At 39.2% G+C, this 13,466-nt stretch overlaps 1 protein-coding gene across 1 annotated transcript in view; it reads right to left on the reverse strand.

Moving 5' to 3' along the window:
• TFB1M (transcription factor B1, mitochondrial) overlaps positions 1–11,530 on the reverse strand; it is a 66,156-nt gene extending 54,626 nt beyond the window's left edge. The window contains exons 1-2 of the mRNA XM_043592655.1: positions 11,284–11,530; positions 8,132–8,283 (exon numbers count right to left, since the gene is read on the reverse strand). Coding sequence (XP_043448590.1) covers positions 8,132–8,283; positions 11,284–11,416 — 285 coding nt within the window. The 5' untranslated portion in view covers positions 11,417–11,530. The remainder of the gene's footprint in view (positions 1–8,131; positions 8,284–11,283) is intronic.
• Between the last annotated feature and the right edge of the window lie 1,936 nt (positions 11,531–13,466).

Genomic DNA, 13,466 nt, shown 5'->3' on the forward strand with positions numbered 1-13,466 from the left:
CCCCCACATTGTACAGAAGTCTACTGTATTGAAACCTCTTTAATATAGCATTGACTGTTAGAACAAAAATAACATTGTACTGTGACGTTTACAGCATGGAGAAGCAAAACACAGGACGCCAACAGTACAAAGGCCTGACAGGGAGAAACACATTATTCTAAGATTTGTATGCTACACATGAAGTGGTATTTTATTACTTGAAGGTGAACTGGGATATGTTAAAGATGTATACTATATACCTTCAATAAGCTACTAAAAATAACAAAACAAAGAGTTATAGATAAAAATTGCAGTAGGCCCAATACTGGCCCCACAAAATGCCCACATCCTAATCCCTGTGACTATGTTACTTTATATGGTAAAACGACTTTGCAGATGTGATTACAGATCTCAGAATGGGGATATTATCCTAGATCATCTGGGTGGACCCAAAATAATCAATCACAAAAGCCTTTAAAAGAGTGAGTCAGAAGGATCAAAGTCAATGATAGATGTGGAAGTGAGAGGTCCATGAGCTAATGAATGCAGGTGGCCTCCAGAAGCTGGAAAAGGCAAAAAAACAATTCTTCCCTGAAGCCTCCAGAAAAGGAACACGGCCCTACTGACCTTCATTTCAGACTTCTTATCCCCAGAACTGTAACAGGGTAAGTGTGTGTCATTTTAAGCTGTTGTGTTTGTGGGAATTTGTTACAGCAACAATAGAAAACTAGTACACAAACAGATGTGGTCAGATTGGTGAGAAAAAAAGCAAGACCCAATTATATGCTGTCGATAAGAAATCGACTTTAAATATGAAGACATACAGGAAAGGACGAAACTGACATTAATCAAAAGAAAGCTGGCATGGTTATGTTATTATCAAAGTAGATTTTAGAGGAAAGAATATCACCAAGGAGCATGATGATCATTTCATAATGATAAAGGAGCCAATGTGTCATGAAGACCTAACAATCCTAAATGTTTAGGCACCTAATAACAGTGTTTCAAAATAGATGAGAGCAAAACGGAGAGAACTGCAAGGACAGACCAACAAATCTGCACTTAAGAGATTTCAATACCCCTCTCTCAACAACAGAACAAGTAGGAAATCGCTAAGAATACAAAAGGCTTGAATAACTCCAACTTGACCTTACTGAAATTTCCATAGCATCCAATAGAAGAATGTATGTCCTTTACAGCAGAAGGAACATTTACCAAGATAGATCATGTGTTACACCATTAAACAAGTATAAATTAATTTAAAATGATTTTAAGTCATGCAAAGTAAGTTTTCTTATCACAATGGAATTAAGTTAAAAATCAGTAACAGAAAGAGATCTGAAAAACAAGCTAAATGATACACTTCTAAATACTCTAAGAAGTCAAATTAAGAAATTAAAAGGGAAACTGGAATTGAAGGTTTATCTGGAAATTCTCAACTTCTTTTAGAAATCCTTCTTTAGGTATAAAATCTCTAAAAAAAATTTTTTTAAGTAAATCAGTATTTTGAATAAATGAAAATGAAAACACAACACCTCAAAATTTGTAGGATTCTACTCAGGTTGTATTGAGAGGAAAATTATAGCACTTAACATCTATAAGAAAATAAGAAAGGCTTCAAAGAGAAAACCTCAGCTTCCACCTTAAAAAAATATAGAAAGAACAAATTAAACCTCAAGGAAACAGAAGGAAGAACATAAAGATTTCAGAGCAGAAATCAGTGAAATAGAAAACAGAACACAAGACAGAAAAATCAATATCAAAAGCTTTTTTGTTGTTGTTGTTTTTTCAGAAGATCAATAAAGTTGACCAATATGTAGGGAGACAAAATACCAATATCCGGGATGAGAGAGACTTTATCACCACAGATTCAATGGATGGTTGGCTTACCATTAGAAAAAAAAAAAAAAAAAAAGATCAATATAATTCACATATATATTAACAAACAAAAAACAAAAAAAGCCATATGATTATCTCAATAAACTCAGAAAAAGTATTTTTGCAAATACATTATTTAAAAAATATATATATTAAAAAAACAAACAAACACCACAACCTCTCAGGTAGCTAGAACAGAAAGGACCTTCCTCAGGCTGAAAAAGGAGATCTAGGAAAACCCTACAACTGACATCATACTTGCTGGTGGAAGTCTGAATGCTTTCCCTCAGATCAGGAATGGGCAAGGATGTTTAACTGTACTGGAGATTCTAGCCAAGACAAAAAGAAACAGAAGCAAACAGACTGAAGTGGAGGAGGTAAAATGGTTTTTATTATAGGTGAAATGATAATACATGCAGAAAATCCTAAGAAATCTACAAAATAGCCACTAATAAGTGAGCACAGCAAGGCTGGAGGATACAAAGTCCACTCCCAAAACAAATGATATTTCTACATAGTAGCAACAAACAAATGGAAATTGAAATTAAAAACCAATACCAAGTATAATAGCATCAAAAAACAGGACACAGTTAGGGATAAATTTGACAAAAGATGTGTAAGACTTGAATACGCAGAACTGTAAAACACTGCTGGCAGAAATTAAAGAAGATCTAAATAAATGGGGAAATATACCATGTTTAAAGATTAGAAGCCTGATCATTAAGATGCCAGTTCTCCTAAAAGTGATCTAGAGTTTTAATCAGGCTTAAAAAAAAAAAAAAAAGGAAATTGATGATTTAATGTTAAAACTATATGGAAATGCAAAGAACGTAGAATAGCAAGAACAATTTTGGAAAAGGCAAGGTTGGAAGACTCAAATTACCTGCTCTCGAGTCTTACAATAGAACTACAGTAATCAATACAGGTTGGTATCCATGAAAAGAGAGATCTAGAACAAGAGAAAAGAGCTGGAAGTCCAGGAACAGACCAGTGTACATAAGACCAGCTGAGTTTCGACAATATTAACAAGCCAATTCAGTAAGAAAAAGATACAATTTTCAACAAACGATGCAAAAAAAATGAACTTCTACTCCCACCTCACACTACATACAAAAGGTAACCCAAAATGTATCATAAGCCTATGTGCAAAATCTAAAACTTTAAGACATCTAAAAGAAAACATGGAAATTCTTAGTTCTTGTTTTGGCCATTATCTTTAACATAAGATGCAAAAAGCATCAAATTCAAAAGGAAAAACGACTGATAAACTTTACTTTATTAAAACTAAATTTTACTCTTTGAAAGACACTGTTAAATGTCTAAGAAAATGAAAAGGTAAGTCACAGCTGAGGAGAAAGCATTACAAAACACGTAGCTGACAAAGAACTTGTATCTAAACTATATAAAGACCTCTTACAATGCAATAATATGAAGACAAAACAAAAAATGCTCAAAATATTTGCACGATTCCCCAAAAAGATATACAGATGGCAAATAAACACACGAAAATATGCCCAAAATTACTGATTAGGAAAATGCAAATAAAAGCTACGTTAAGACACTAAGATACTGTTATACACTCGCTTGGATGGTTACAATTAAAAAGACTGACCACACCAAGTGTGAGAAGCATGTGAAGCCAAGGGAACTCTCACGCACAGCTGGTGGGAATGATAAATGGTACAGCCACTTTGTAAAACAGTTTGGTAGTTTCACAAGAAGTTCAACATACACCTGCCATAAGGCTCAGACATCCCACCTCTAGCTCTTTACTCAAGAGAAATCAAAGTATGTACTCACACAAAGACTTGCACGTGAATGCTGATGATTGCTTTATATGTAATTGCCAAAAAATAAAAACAACTCCAAGTCCACCAACTAGTGAATGGATTTATAAATTTGGTATATCCATACAGTAGAGTACTAACTAGTCAGCAATAAAAAAAAAACTATTGATAAATACTGCAACATGGATTAATCTCAAAATACTCATGCTCAGTAAAAGACATCAGACCAAAAAAAAAAAAAAAAAAAACCCACATACTGTATGATTTCATTTATATAACATTCTGAAAAATGGAAATTCCCTATATTGACAAAGCAGATCAGTGGTTGCCCTAAGACAGGGAAAGGGAAGAGGGAGGGCTGGATTATAAAGGAAAATGAGGAATCTTGAAGGTGATGAGTGTTCAGTTTCTTGATTGTGGTAATGGTTTCATGAGATTATGTATTTGTCAAAACTCAGTAATCTGTACACTTTTAACAACATGTGCAGTTTACTGAACATTAATAACTCAATAAAGCTGTAAAACAAAGTATTTAGTGCAGTAAACCCTCCATATTGTTATTATTATACAAAATCCTTAAAACAAAAAATGAAGAACCCAGATTATTTACTTCAAGGAGAACATGTTATTTGTGACGTTATCTCCAATTCAGAAATGGGGGAAGATTTCAAGTTCTTTGAGGTATTAAAAAAAAATCTCACTCCCCTCCAAAGCAGAGACAATCGGCTGAGCCACAGAAATGTAACAATAAATAACTAAAAAATAATAAAGACCTCACCCTCCCCCCCCCCCAAATGCACAATCACAAGAGAATGCTACAATATTAAGAGAAAGAAACCCTGAATGTCCAATGCTGGTTCAAGGAGGTGGGACAAAGCTCCAACATTCCCACAGCACTAGGGATTTACTTTCCAGTGATCCAAAGGAATAACCTTTCTCCTCTACCTCTTTCCAGATTAGCAGTCTCATGATCAATCTTTAATTAATAGAAATGCCCAAGGCACAGGGATAATAATTTAATTGATTACTTATATCGAAAATACATTGCATGGTTAACTAAGTATGAGGCATTCATTTAATCCTCATTACTATCCTACAAGCAAACTGAGGCCTTGAGACATAGTTACCTGCCCAAAGTCACACACCCAGTAAATGGTAGAGCCTGAAGTCAAACCCAGACAATCTGATGCTGCAGTCTGTGTTCTTTAAACACAAAGCTATATTATAGTACTTCCACATATCAGACATGTTTTTTACCTTACAACATGCTGACGGTGAAACCTGTATGTTAGTACTGTGTTAGTAACATACTACTGTATTTAGTAAGATCATAAGATGCCTCATATATTAAGATATAAGTTGCCTTATACGTAAGATGCCTTATATAGTGAAATATAAGATGCCTTATAAGATCCTAAGATGATATTATAAGAATTGGATCAAGACACAGATGACATACTTTCAGCTAGAAGACATTTTATAAATTATTACAATTTCTTTAAAAAGTAATTCTATTAGCTCAGAAACCACTAAAATGGAATCCTTTAAATAGATCACACCTTCTGCCTTTATTCATTCTCATGATTAATTTAGTACCTCTAAATGAAAGTGGTTTTACATATTGAAACCTTCTTTACAGGAAAAAGAAATCTATGTGATATTTTAGCACCCAACATTTCTTTTTAAGGCAAATTCTTTTCCTGCATATAAGACACTAAGAATTAATTTTGCTTCTGCTACAGAAACATGTAAGAAGACAAATACACATTTCTTGCAGAGTAATTTACCTTAAAACAAATCTTTGTATTCAGAAAAAAAGGTCACAAAACTTCTTAAATGACCAATGCCACACAATTATTCATTCTCGCGATTCAACGATCTCACCGTCGTGAGATGAGCCCTGGGTCCGGCTCTGCGCGGACAATGCAGCGCCTGCTTCAGATTCTCTCTGCCCCTCCCCCGTTCATGGGCACACGCACGCGCGCCCTCTCTCTCAAAATAAATAAAAAAATTTAAAAATGACACATTTAGTTGGCTGATTAGACACATAAAGTCAACCTTTTATTTTCCCATTTAAGATATTATTGAACACCTGCTGTACTCCAGGCACTGTTGCACGTGGTAGAGATACAGCACGGAAGAGAACACACAAAAATCTCTATGCTCTTTGCGGTACATTCCAGGCGGGGGGGGGGGAGGTAGACAATAAAGAAGAACATACAGAAAATGTATCCGATGATGATCAATCCAACAAGATAAATAAAACAAGGCAGGGGTTAGGAGTGCAGGGGCTGGGGCAGGCATTTGAAAAGAGGATGATGATCAATCCAACAAGATAAATAAAACAAGGCAGGGGTTAGGAGTGCAGGGGCTGGGGCAGGCATTTGAAAAGAGAAGGGTGTAGTTGTCTTTTAAAATTTTTTTTTTTCAACATTTACTTATTTTTGGGACAGAGAGAGACAGAGCATGAACGGGGGAGGGGCAGAGAGAGAGGGAGACACAGAATCGGAAACAGGCTCCAGGCTCTGAGCCATCAGCCCAGAGCCCGACGCGGGGCTCGAACTCCCGGACCGCGAGATTGTGACCTGGCTGAAGTCGGACGCTTAACCGACTGCGCCACCCAGGCGCCCCTGTAGTTGTCTTTTAAACAGCCCCTCTTCACACATCTTTTGTTGGGATCAGAGAGGACAGCATGTAAATTAAGGTGGGGATGAACAGAAATTTGATTCACCCCCTTGCCTTATGAGAAAGAATTGCACATAACAGTTGGGAAGACTGAGGGTTAGGAAGTCTCTTCAAGGGCAATAAAGTCAGAAGAGTATTCTCATGTCCAGAAAGGGCTAGATGAAAAAAATTGAGGGGCACCTGGGTGGCTACCGACTCTTCATTTCAGCTCAGGTCATGAGCTCAGTTTGTGAGTTCAAGCCTCACGTCAGGCTCCACACTGACAGCCGAGACCCTGCTTGGGATTCTCTCTCTCCCTCTCTCTGCCCCTCTCCTGCTCACGCTTTCTCTCTCCTCTCTCTCTCTCTGTCAAAATAAATAAATAAAACTTAAAAAGAAAAAAGAAAAAACCTGAAGGGAATGACATAGTGTGCTTCAGCTTCTTATTATTATCTCATGATCTCACTGAAAATAAAATATTCCCACTTTCCCTTCTGAGATGCAGACAGTTCTTGAAAGAAAGTAATTCAAAGCAAAAAATCAGTATTAAATTCCATATTTGATCAAGGAATATGCACCATATGGCAATCCCAAAATAAAGTTATAAATCTAAAACCAATTCTGTCAATAGTGTAAAAATTAGATAAAACTAAATTTTATATAACTTTTTAAAGCAAAAACTAGATGTAGCCAAATAAAATCTGATAAATAAAAACTCCTTTAAAAAAAACAAAACAAACCCATTGCACGCACACAAAGCCCTAGATTTTCAAACAAATTTCCTCAAACTATTCTGGCAGAAATTAAACATTTTTCAATTGTTGCGTACACAAGCATTAGGACGTACCAATTGTAAACCAATTTGTCTCTTGTATGATAGTAATAACGCAGATAACTTTATTTTTCGGTTACACTCAATACATTGCTGCTTATCTAAGCCAAAGGCTAAGGGCTCTTCTAAACTTTTAGAATTACAGAGGAATCAAAGTTCCTTAAGCCATTAAGTGCCCCCTGTGAAGAATTCCCTTTACAATATCCCTGATACAATGGGTTCCGCTGTTTGCTACCACTTAAAAAAATGTAAGTCCCACCTTATTTTAAATCCACATCTGCCTCCCTCAATTCTTACCTATTTGTAGGATTGTTTTTTTCTAGAAATCAAAATAAGCGATCTTCTTCACTGCCACCTTTCACAGGCAGCTCTGAATCCCCTCACTCAAAGATCCTCTCCTTGGAAACACGCCCAGCTCCTTCAAATATTTCTCATATAACAGCACTTATTGTCTCATTTCATTCAAACCTCATCTTAAATCTACATGTACAGTGGTACAACTTCACTTCTTCGCCTAAGAAATTCTTAACAAATGCCTAAGCTTGACAATTAGTCTCTCTTAAAAGAAACCTCGGTTTTCTCCATCTTTGCTTACAGAAAGGATTTTCTGAATCTAAATGAAGTTCTCAGAAGTCATGCCAATAGCGGGGTCATTATTAGCATTAATTATTTTCCTTAGTTTTGAAGGAATGGGCCAGAACATACATGGCTATTAGATTAAAAAAACACATCACACAAAACTAGGTTAACATTAATACATAAAGCAGGTTTATTCAAATAGTGGTCAACAGACCATGTGGGGATGCTTGTTAGAAATGCAATTCCTAGACTTCTCCAGACCACAGAATCAGAATCTCTGGAAAAGGATCTGGAGATCTGCAGTTTGAGGAGCAACCTACACAATCTTTGGATACCCTGAGGTTAAAGAATCATGGACTGAAGATTTAAATTGGGTTTTTACCTCCTAGAAAAGGCATTTTAAGTCTCTCACCTGTAATCCAGGAATAAATCGACTATCCTTTTCAACCACCAGAAGTTCAGTAACATTGGCATTGAGAATGGATCTTGTGATTCCCCCTGGCCCAGGGCCCACTTCATAAACATAAGCATTTGTCAGATCGCCAGCTTTCCTTACAATTTTATCTAGGAGAGAAAAAAAAAAAAAGTTTTAATTATCTGGACAAATTTCAATGTATAGAAGTTAACAAAAAAATAATCTCCACAAATTCTTATCAACCATGACTTAACTAATCCTTTACACCATATTTATCTAGTTATTTAACTCTTAGCCTAAACCAATAAACGTGTAGTGGCCATCCAATATTCTACCACATTATAGCTGAATTGTATCAGTCCCTTAGGAAAAGCAGGATTATCATGACAAAACTTCCTAACTTAAATGTAGTTAACACTGTATTTTCTATCCATTCCTCTGCCAAACCAATCAATTCCTAACAACTGACCAGCTAAACCATCTCTCTACACTTGCCAGGTACTGAATATTCGAATAAGACCAGTTTCACATTCAGAATTTCTACTGCTCCCAGTTATAAATTCAAAAGCAAAAAGTAATGGCAGTCTCCTTTTTACCTACAGACATATAGCTGGTCAACATGGCCACAGCAACAAGTTCCTAGATCATAAGATTAGCAGAAATTTACAGATTCTTGGTCACTTTTCTGGAAAAAGCTAAACTTATACCTGGAAGTTTTTTAAACTTTGCAAATATGCAAATTGATATGGAAGAGTTAATGTTTTGAATTAATCAGCCTCTTTAAGTAAGCAGACATTAAGAAATCATGAAAAGGATTGTGGCAATCCATCATCACTTCTGGAATAACATACAATGGGCTGGTCTTACTGACAGAGATAATAAAATTCAAGTAACTGGGGCTCCTGGGATAGTGGGAACTTAGCCACTGAAAACACACCAGCACTTCTCTGCAGTGTTCGCTGGGATTGTATAGTACCATTTTTGTAGGCTTAAACGCAGTAATAGTCTTTCAACCATCCAAAAATTGTTTGCCTTCTGACTGGCTGGGAGGGAATTAGTACACGTCCCCAACCATTTGTTTTAGGTGGTTTACAAGCTTTCTCCCACGCATCTCAACAATCCTTCCAACACATTAAGAACTACTATCCCAATTTAACTTTTCATTTGTTTCATTTGGGCAAGGTCATTTAGAAAGCAAATGGGAGAGAAGGGACTCCAGCTCAGGTGTAAATTCTAAAGCAATCCTTCCTCCATTACAGACCAATGCCCTTCAGAGGGTACAGGGATGATTATTATCCCTTTCAGAAGGAAAAGGCGTAATGAATTCAATATTCTCATTTTTTTAAAATTTTTTTTAATGTTTTTTATTTATTTTTGAGACAGAGAGAGACAGAGCATGAACGGGGGAGGGGCAGAGAGAGAGGGAGACACAGAGTCTGAAGCAGGCTCCAGGCTCTGAGCCATCAGCCCAGAGCCCGACGCGCGGCTCGAACTCACGGACCACGAGATCGTGACCTGAGCTGAAGTCGGACGCTTAACCGACTGAGCCACCCAGGCGCCCCTATTCTCATTTTTTTTTAAATGGAGAAGTAGGATGGTAGGCAGGTCAGGGGCTCTGCCCTCAAACTTTTCAGGCACATTCAAATACAAATGAATATCAAAGAGGCACTGTCAGTTCACCAAGCATGCGCTCCCACCAGAGCTTCCCACCGCAGACAGGTACTTTAATCTCTTACTCTGGTTCCCAGAGAAGAGGAAATAGTACCTAGATTCCAGAATTTATCCCCGGGGAGAACAAAGCCTCACATGAGATATTATAAATGAATAAATTTTTTTTATATTAAAAATATAAGATCAGGGCACCTGGGTGGCTTGGTTGGTTAAGTTTCGTACTCTTGATTTTGGCTCAGGTCATGATCTCATAGTCGTGGGATGGGGAGCCCTGAGTCTGGCTCAGGGCTGAGCACGGAGCCTGCTTGGGATTCTCTCTCTCCCTCTTCCCTGCTCATGCTCTCTCAAACATTTAAAAACATACATACAAAGATCTCTATTTTCAGCCTTGAGAATGGTGCTTTATGTCTATCATATGTGACTAACAACTGGCAATGCTGGCTCTGGTCATTTCTAGGACTAAAGAATTTTAGAAGCAGATAACCCTTTAACGCTCTGGAAGGAGGGGCCCTCCTCCAATTAACAGAGGAGAACCTGAAGCTTAGTTTCTACTGGCAGAATACAGACTCCACATCCCATTATTGTGCTTTGTAAACTCCACTTCCTTTAATTGAAAATGAACTTCTTGGGTATGATTCGTTGATCTTTTTAGCTCCTAAAGGGGGCCAAATGGAGTATCAGTATCTCAAATACTCTACTGCAACAGTGAATTAGTGGACACATTTGTAAGACAGGTTAGTCTTGCAACCTCACCTTCTAGAAGTATCACTAAGACACAGGAGCGGTGGTTAAACGCATGCATACGTTTGTCACCAGACTCTGCACTTCAAACTAGTTCATTCGATGGCACGTGAATTTTACCTCACAGAAAGCGACTTAAAATCAGGGACGGGAACAATGTAAACCTACTAAAAAACGTAAGCCCCTTGCGGAAAGACGTTGCCTTGTTCACTCCCAAACTGCACCTCCAGCACTAGCACAAAGTCGTCTGTTTGACGTGTATTTTACTGAATATTTGCGCCCCGCGGGTTTTGCATTCAACAAGTAAGCGTTTAAGTAAGTAATCCCATGAGCGACCCACTTTCCGACGTGTTCTCGAAGAACTCCCCGCACTAATTGAAATTCTAACTTCGGACTGCATGAAAATCAAACCTAGTGTTAATGCAGCAAGACTCGCATTTCCACAACCGCCTAACACGATACGCGACCCCTGCCTCCCCCAGGGTTTGCTCGGCGTCTGTACCACCTGCTTCCCCTGGCCCACGGCAAACCCCCGAACACGCCATTCCGCGAGCAAACAACGCATTCCACGCGTCTCCTGGGCGGGGCTCCGGAGTTCTTTAGCACAGAGCGGTAGAAGGACCTGACCTAAGGTCCGCTGCACACTGCCTGACCCCAGATACCCCCCCCGCAGACCCCCGGCCCGTGTCCCCAGGGATGCGGGGAAGGCAGCCGGGGAGCATTGAGAAGACAGCCACCTGTCAGCCTCAAGTCCAGGAGAAAATTCTGGGATAGCTGCTTCACCGCTTGCAGCCTGAACAACTTAATGATTTCTCGAATCGTGGGCAACGGCGGAAGGCGGAAAGTGCTCAGCGTCCCAGAAGCAGCCATAAGGCCCCGCGAAACCACCCAAGCCACTGGGCTAGTTTTTTCACGCTGTTCTTAAATCGTCGGGGAGGGGAGAGGGAGGTGGCGGGAGTCTGGGAGCGTCAAGGCCCGCCTCCGAGCCCGCCTCCCGGCCCACCTCATTGGTTGGATGTGCCTCGCCGGAAGCGAAGAGGGCAGACAGGAAATCCGGGTGCACCCAGAGCTCCTGCTCCGCGTCTAGCTAAGCGCGGTGCAGGCTGGGTGTGCGCTGTTTTCCCTCGGCGGGCGGGGCCTCTCCCGGGTGGGAGGTGGCCAGAGCGGCCCGCGGAGGCGGGGCGAGGCGGGGCCTGGACTGGAAAGCGCAGGCGCGGATCTGAGGATGGGTGGAGCGCCGCACACGCCGTGGTGAATTCCGGAGGGTAGACGTGCCTACTTTCCCCTCTGTGGGTAATTGTGGGAAAGCCAGTGATTAGAGGCAAAGCTATTGGTGGCTAACAAATCTCTTTTATGGTGGGTGATTTTAGAACCTTAGCACTGCAGGTGCCGGATGGCAGGTTTCTAACATCTCTCAGCCTTAGTTTTTTTCATCTGTGAAATGGATATATCTGCCTTAAAATTGCAAGCACTAAATGAGAAAGTTGCCCTGTGTGCAGATTCGGAACATAGTGCAATGCATGGCATACGGTAAGCCCGCAATCCATGGTGGTCGTTACTACTGTAATGATGTAGCAGATGAAGGCGACCCAGAAGGTTAAAGGTTTTGAACACTGTACAAAAGTGAGAAGGCTAGAAGTAGAATCCAATTCTTCTGACCCTTCTAAACATATTCTGTCAAGGAGAAAAGCCGCCTTGTTGAGAGTTTAGGAAGTCATGTATATTGAATATCGGTTTTTGAGCCTTTCGCTAACAGTCTTACATTACTAGTCTCAGGTCAGAGAGGAGGAAACAAAAACTTAGGTGATATGAATTAATTGATATTCACAAAGCTAGAAAATTGTGGAACCCAGATCCAGTCTAAGTTTCTGGACATGTGTGGTGGCGGTTCTTTCTAGTCCTCTGCCTTTGCATTGACTACCAGTTGCCACTCCTTGTTTACTTTCCCAGAGCTTTCTTATTACCCCTCCATGCTCCAAGTTTTGCAGTCTCTTGCATAACCGGAAAGGTAAGGATGAAAAGGAAGGGAAATAAACGTGACAATACTAATAATAGCTAACATTCCCTGAGGTTTTCCAAAAATACCACGCTTCACAGCTGGGTGCTTTACAACTATTATCCCATTAATTGTTACAAAAGATAAAGGCTTAGAGAGGTTCAGCAATTTTTTTTCCTAGGCTGCATAGCTAATAAGTAGTGGAATCAGGATTTGAATCCACAAGTCTGTGTCCAGAGCCTGCTTTTTAAGCAGTGTAGTCAAGGTAGAGAGATCATTTGACTTGCCTTGAATGGTTACATCTAAGTACAGACTCAAATCTGAGTTTTGTCTTTCTATTATAACAGAAAAAACAACAAAGCAAAGAAAGACTGAAATCTCTCTGCTAGATCAGACAATTTAGCTTTTCTGACCCTGGTTTTGCAAACTGCTGCATTGACCACACTAAATCATAACTTTTTTTTTTTTTTTAAGTTTTCAGAGAAGTAAGCTGAAAATCAAGCTAATGGAAAACCGAATAACTGGGGAGATGATATGAGTGAAATCAAATGAATGGAATTTCCATTGAAATCTCAATAGAAAACCCAAACAACTACCTTCTGTTACAGCAATATTAAAAAGAACTGTGAGATAATCTGACATACCTCCTAGCTTTAGAAAATTGGAGGTGACTCTCAAAGAGGTAAGGCAGTTTGCCCAAGGCAGCATAGAAATGTAGTTTGAAAGCCTAAACTCTTGATTCAGTGTGTTTATTTTCCACAACATACCATACCTGGGAAGACATTCGTTCACGGTTACATTAATTGTTTCATTTACTCCTCAGAGTGTTCCTATGTGAATGAAATTATTATCCTTATTTTATTGTTAAGGAGTCATTTGACTTACCCAGGATCACACAGCCAAGTGTAGAAAGAAGATTTAACT

This window comes from Prionailurus bengalensis, chromosome B2 (genome assembly GCF_016509475.1).
Source record: "Prionailurus bengalensis isolate Pbe53 chromosome B2, Fcat_Pben_1.1_paternal_pri, whole genome shotgun sequence".
In the NCBI taxonomy this organism is placed as follows: domain Eukaryota; kingdom Metazoa; phylum Chordata; class Mammalia; order Carnivora; family Felidae; genus Prionailurus; species Prionailurus bengalensis.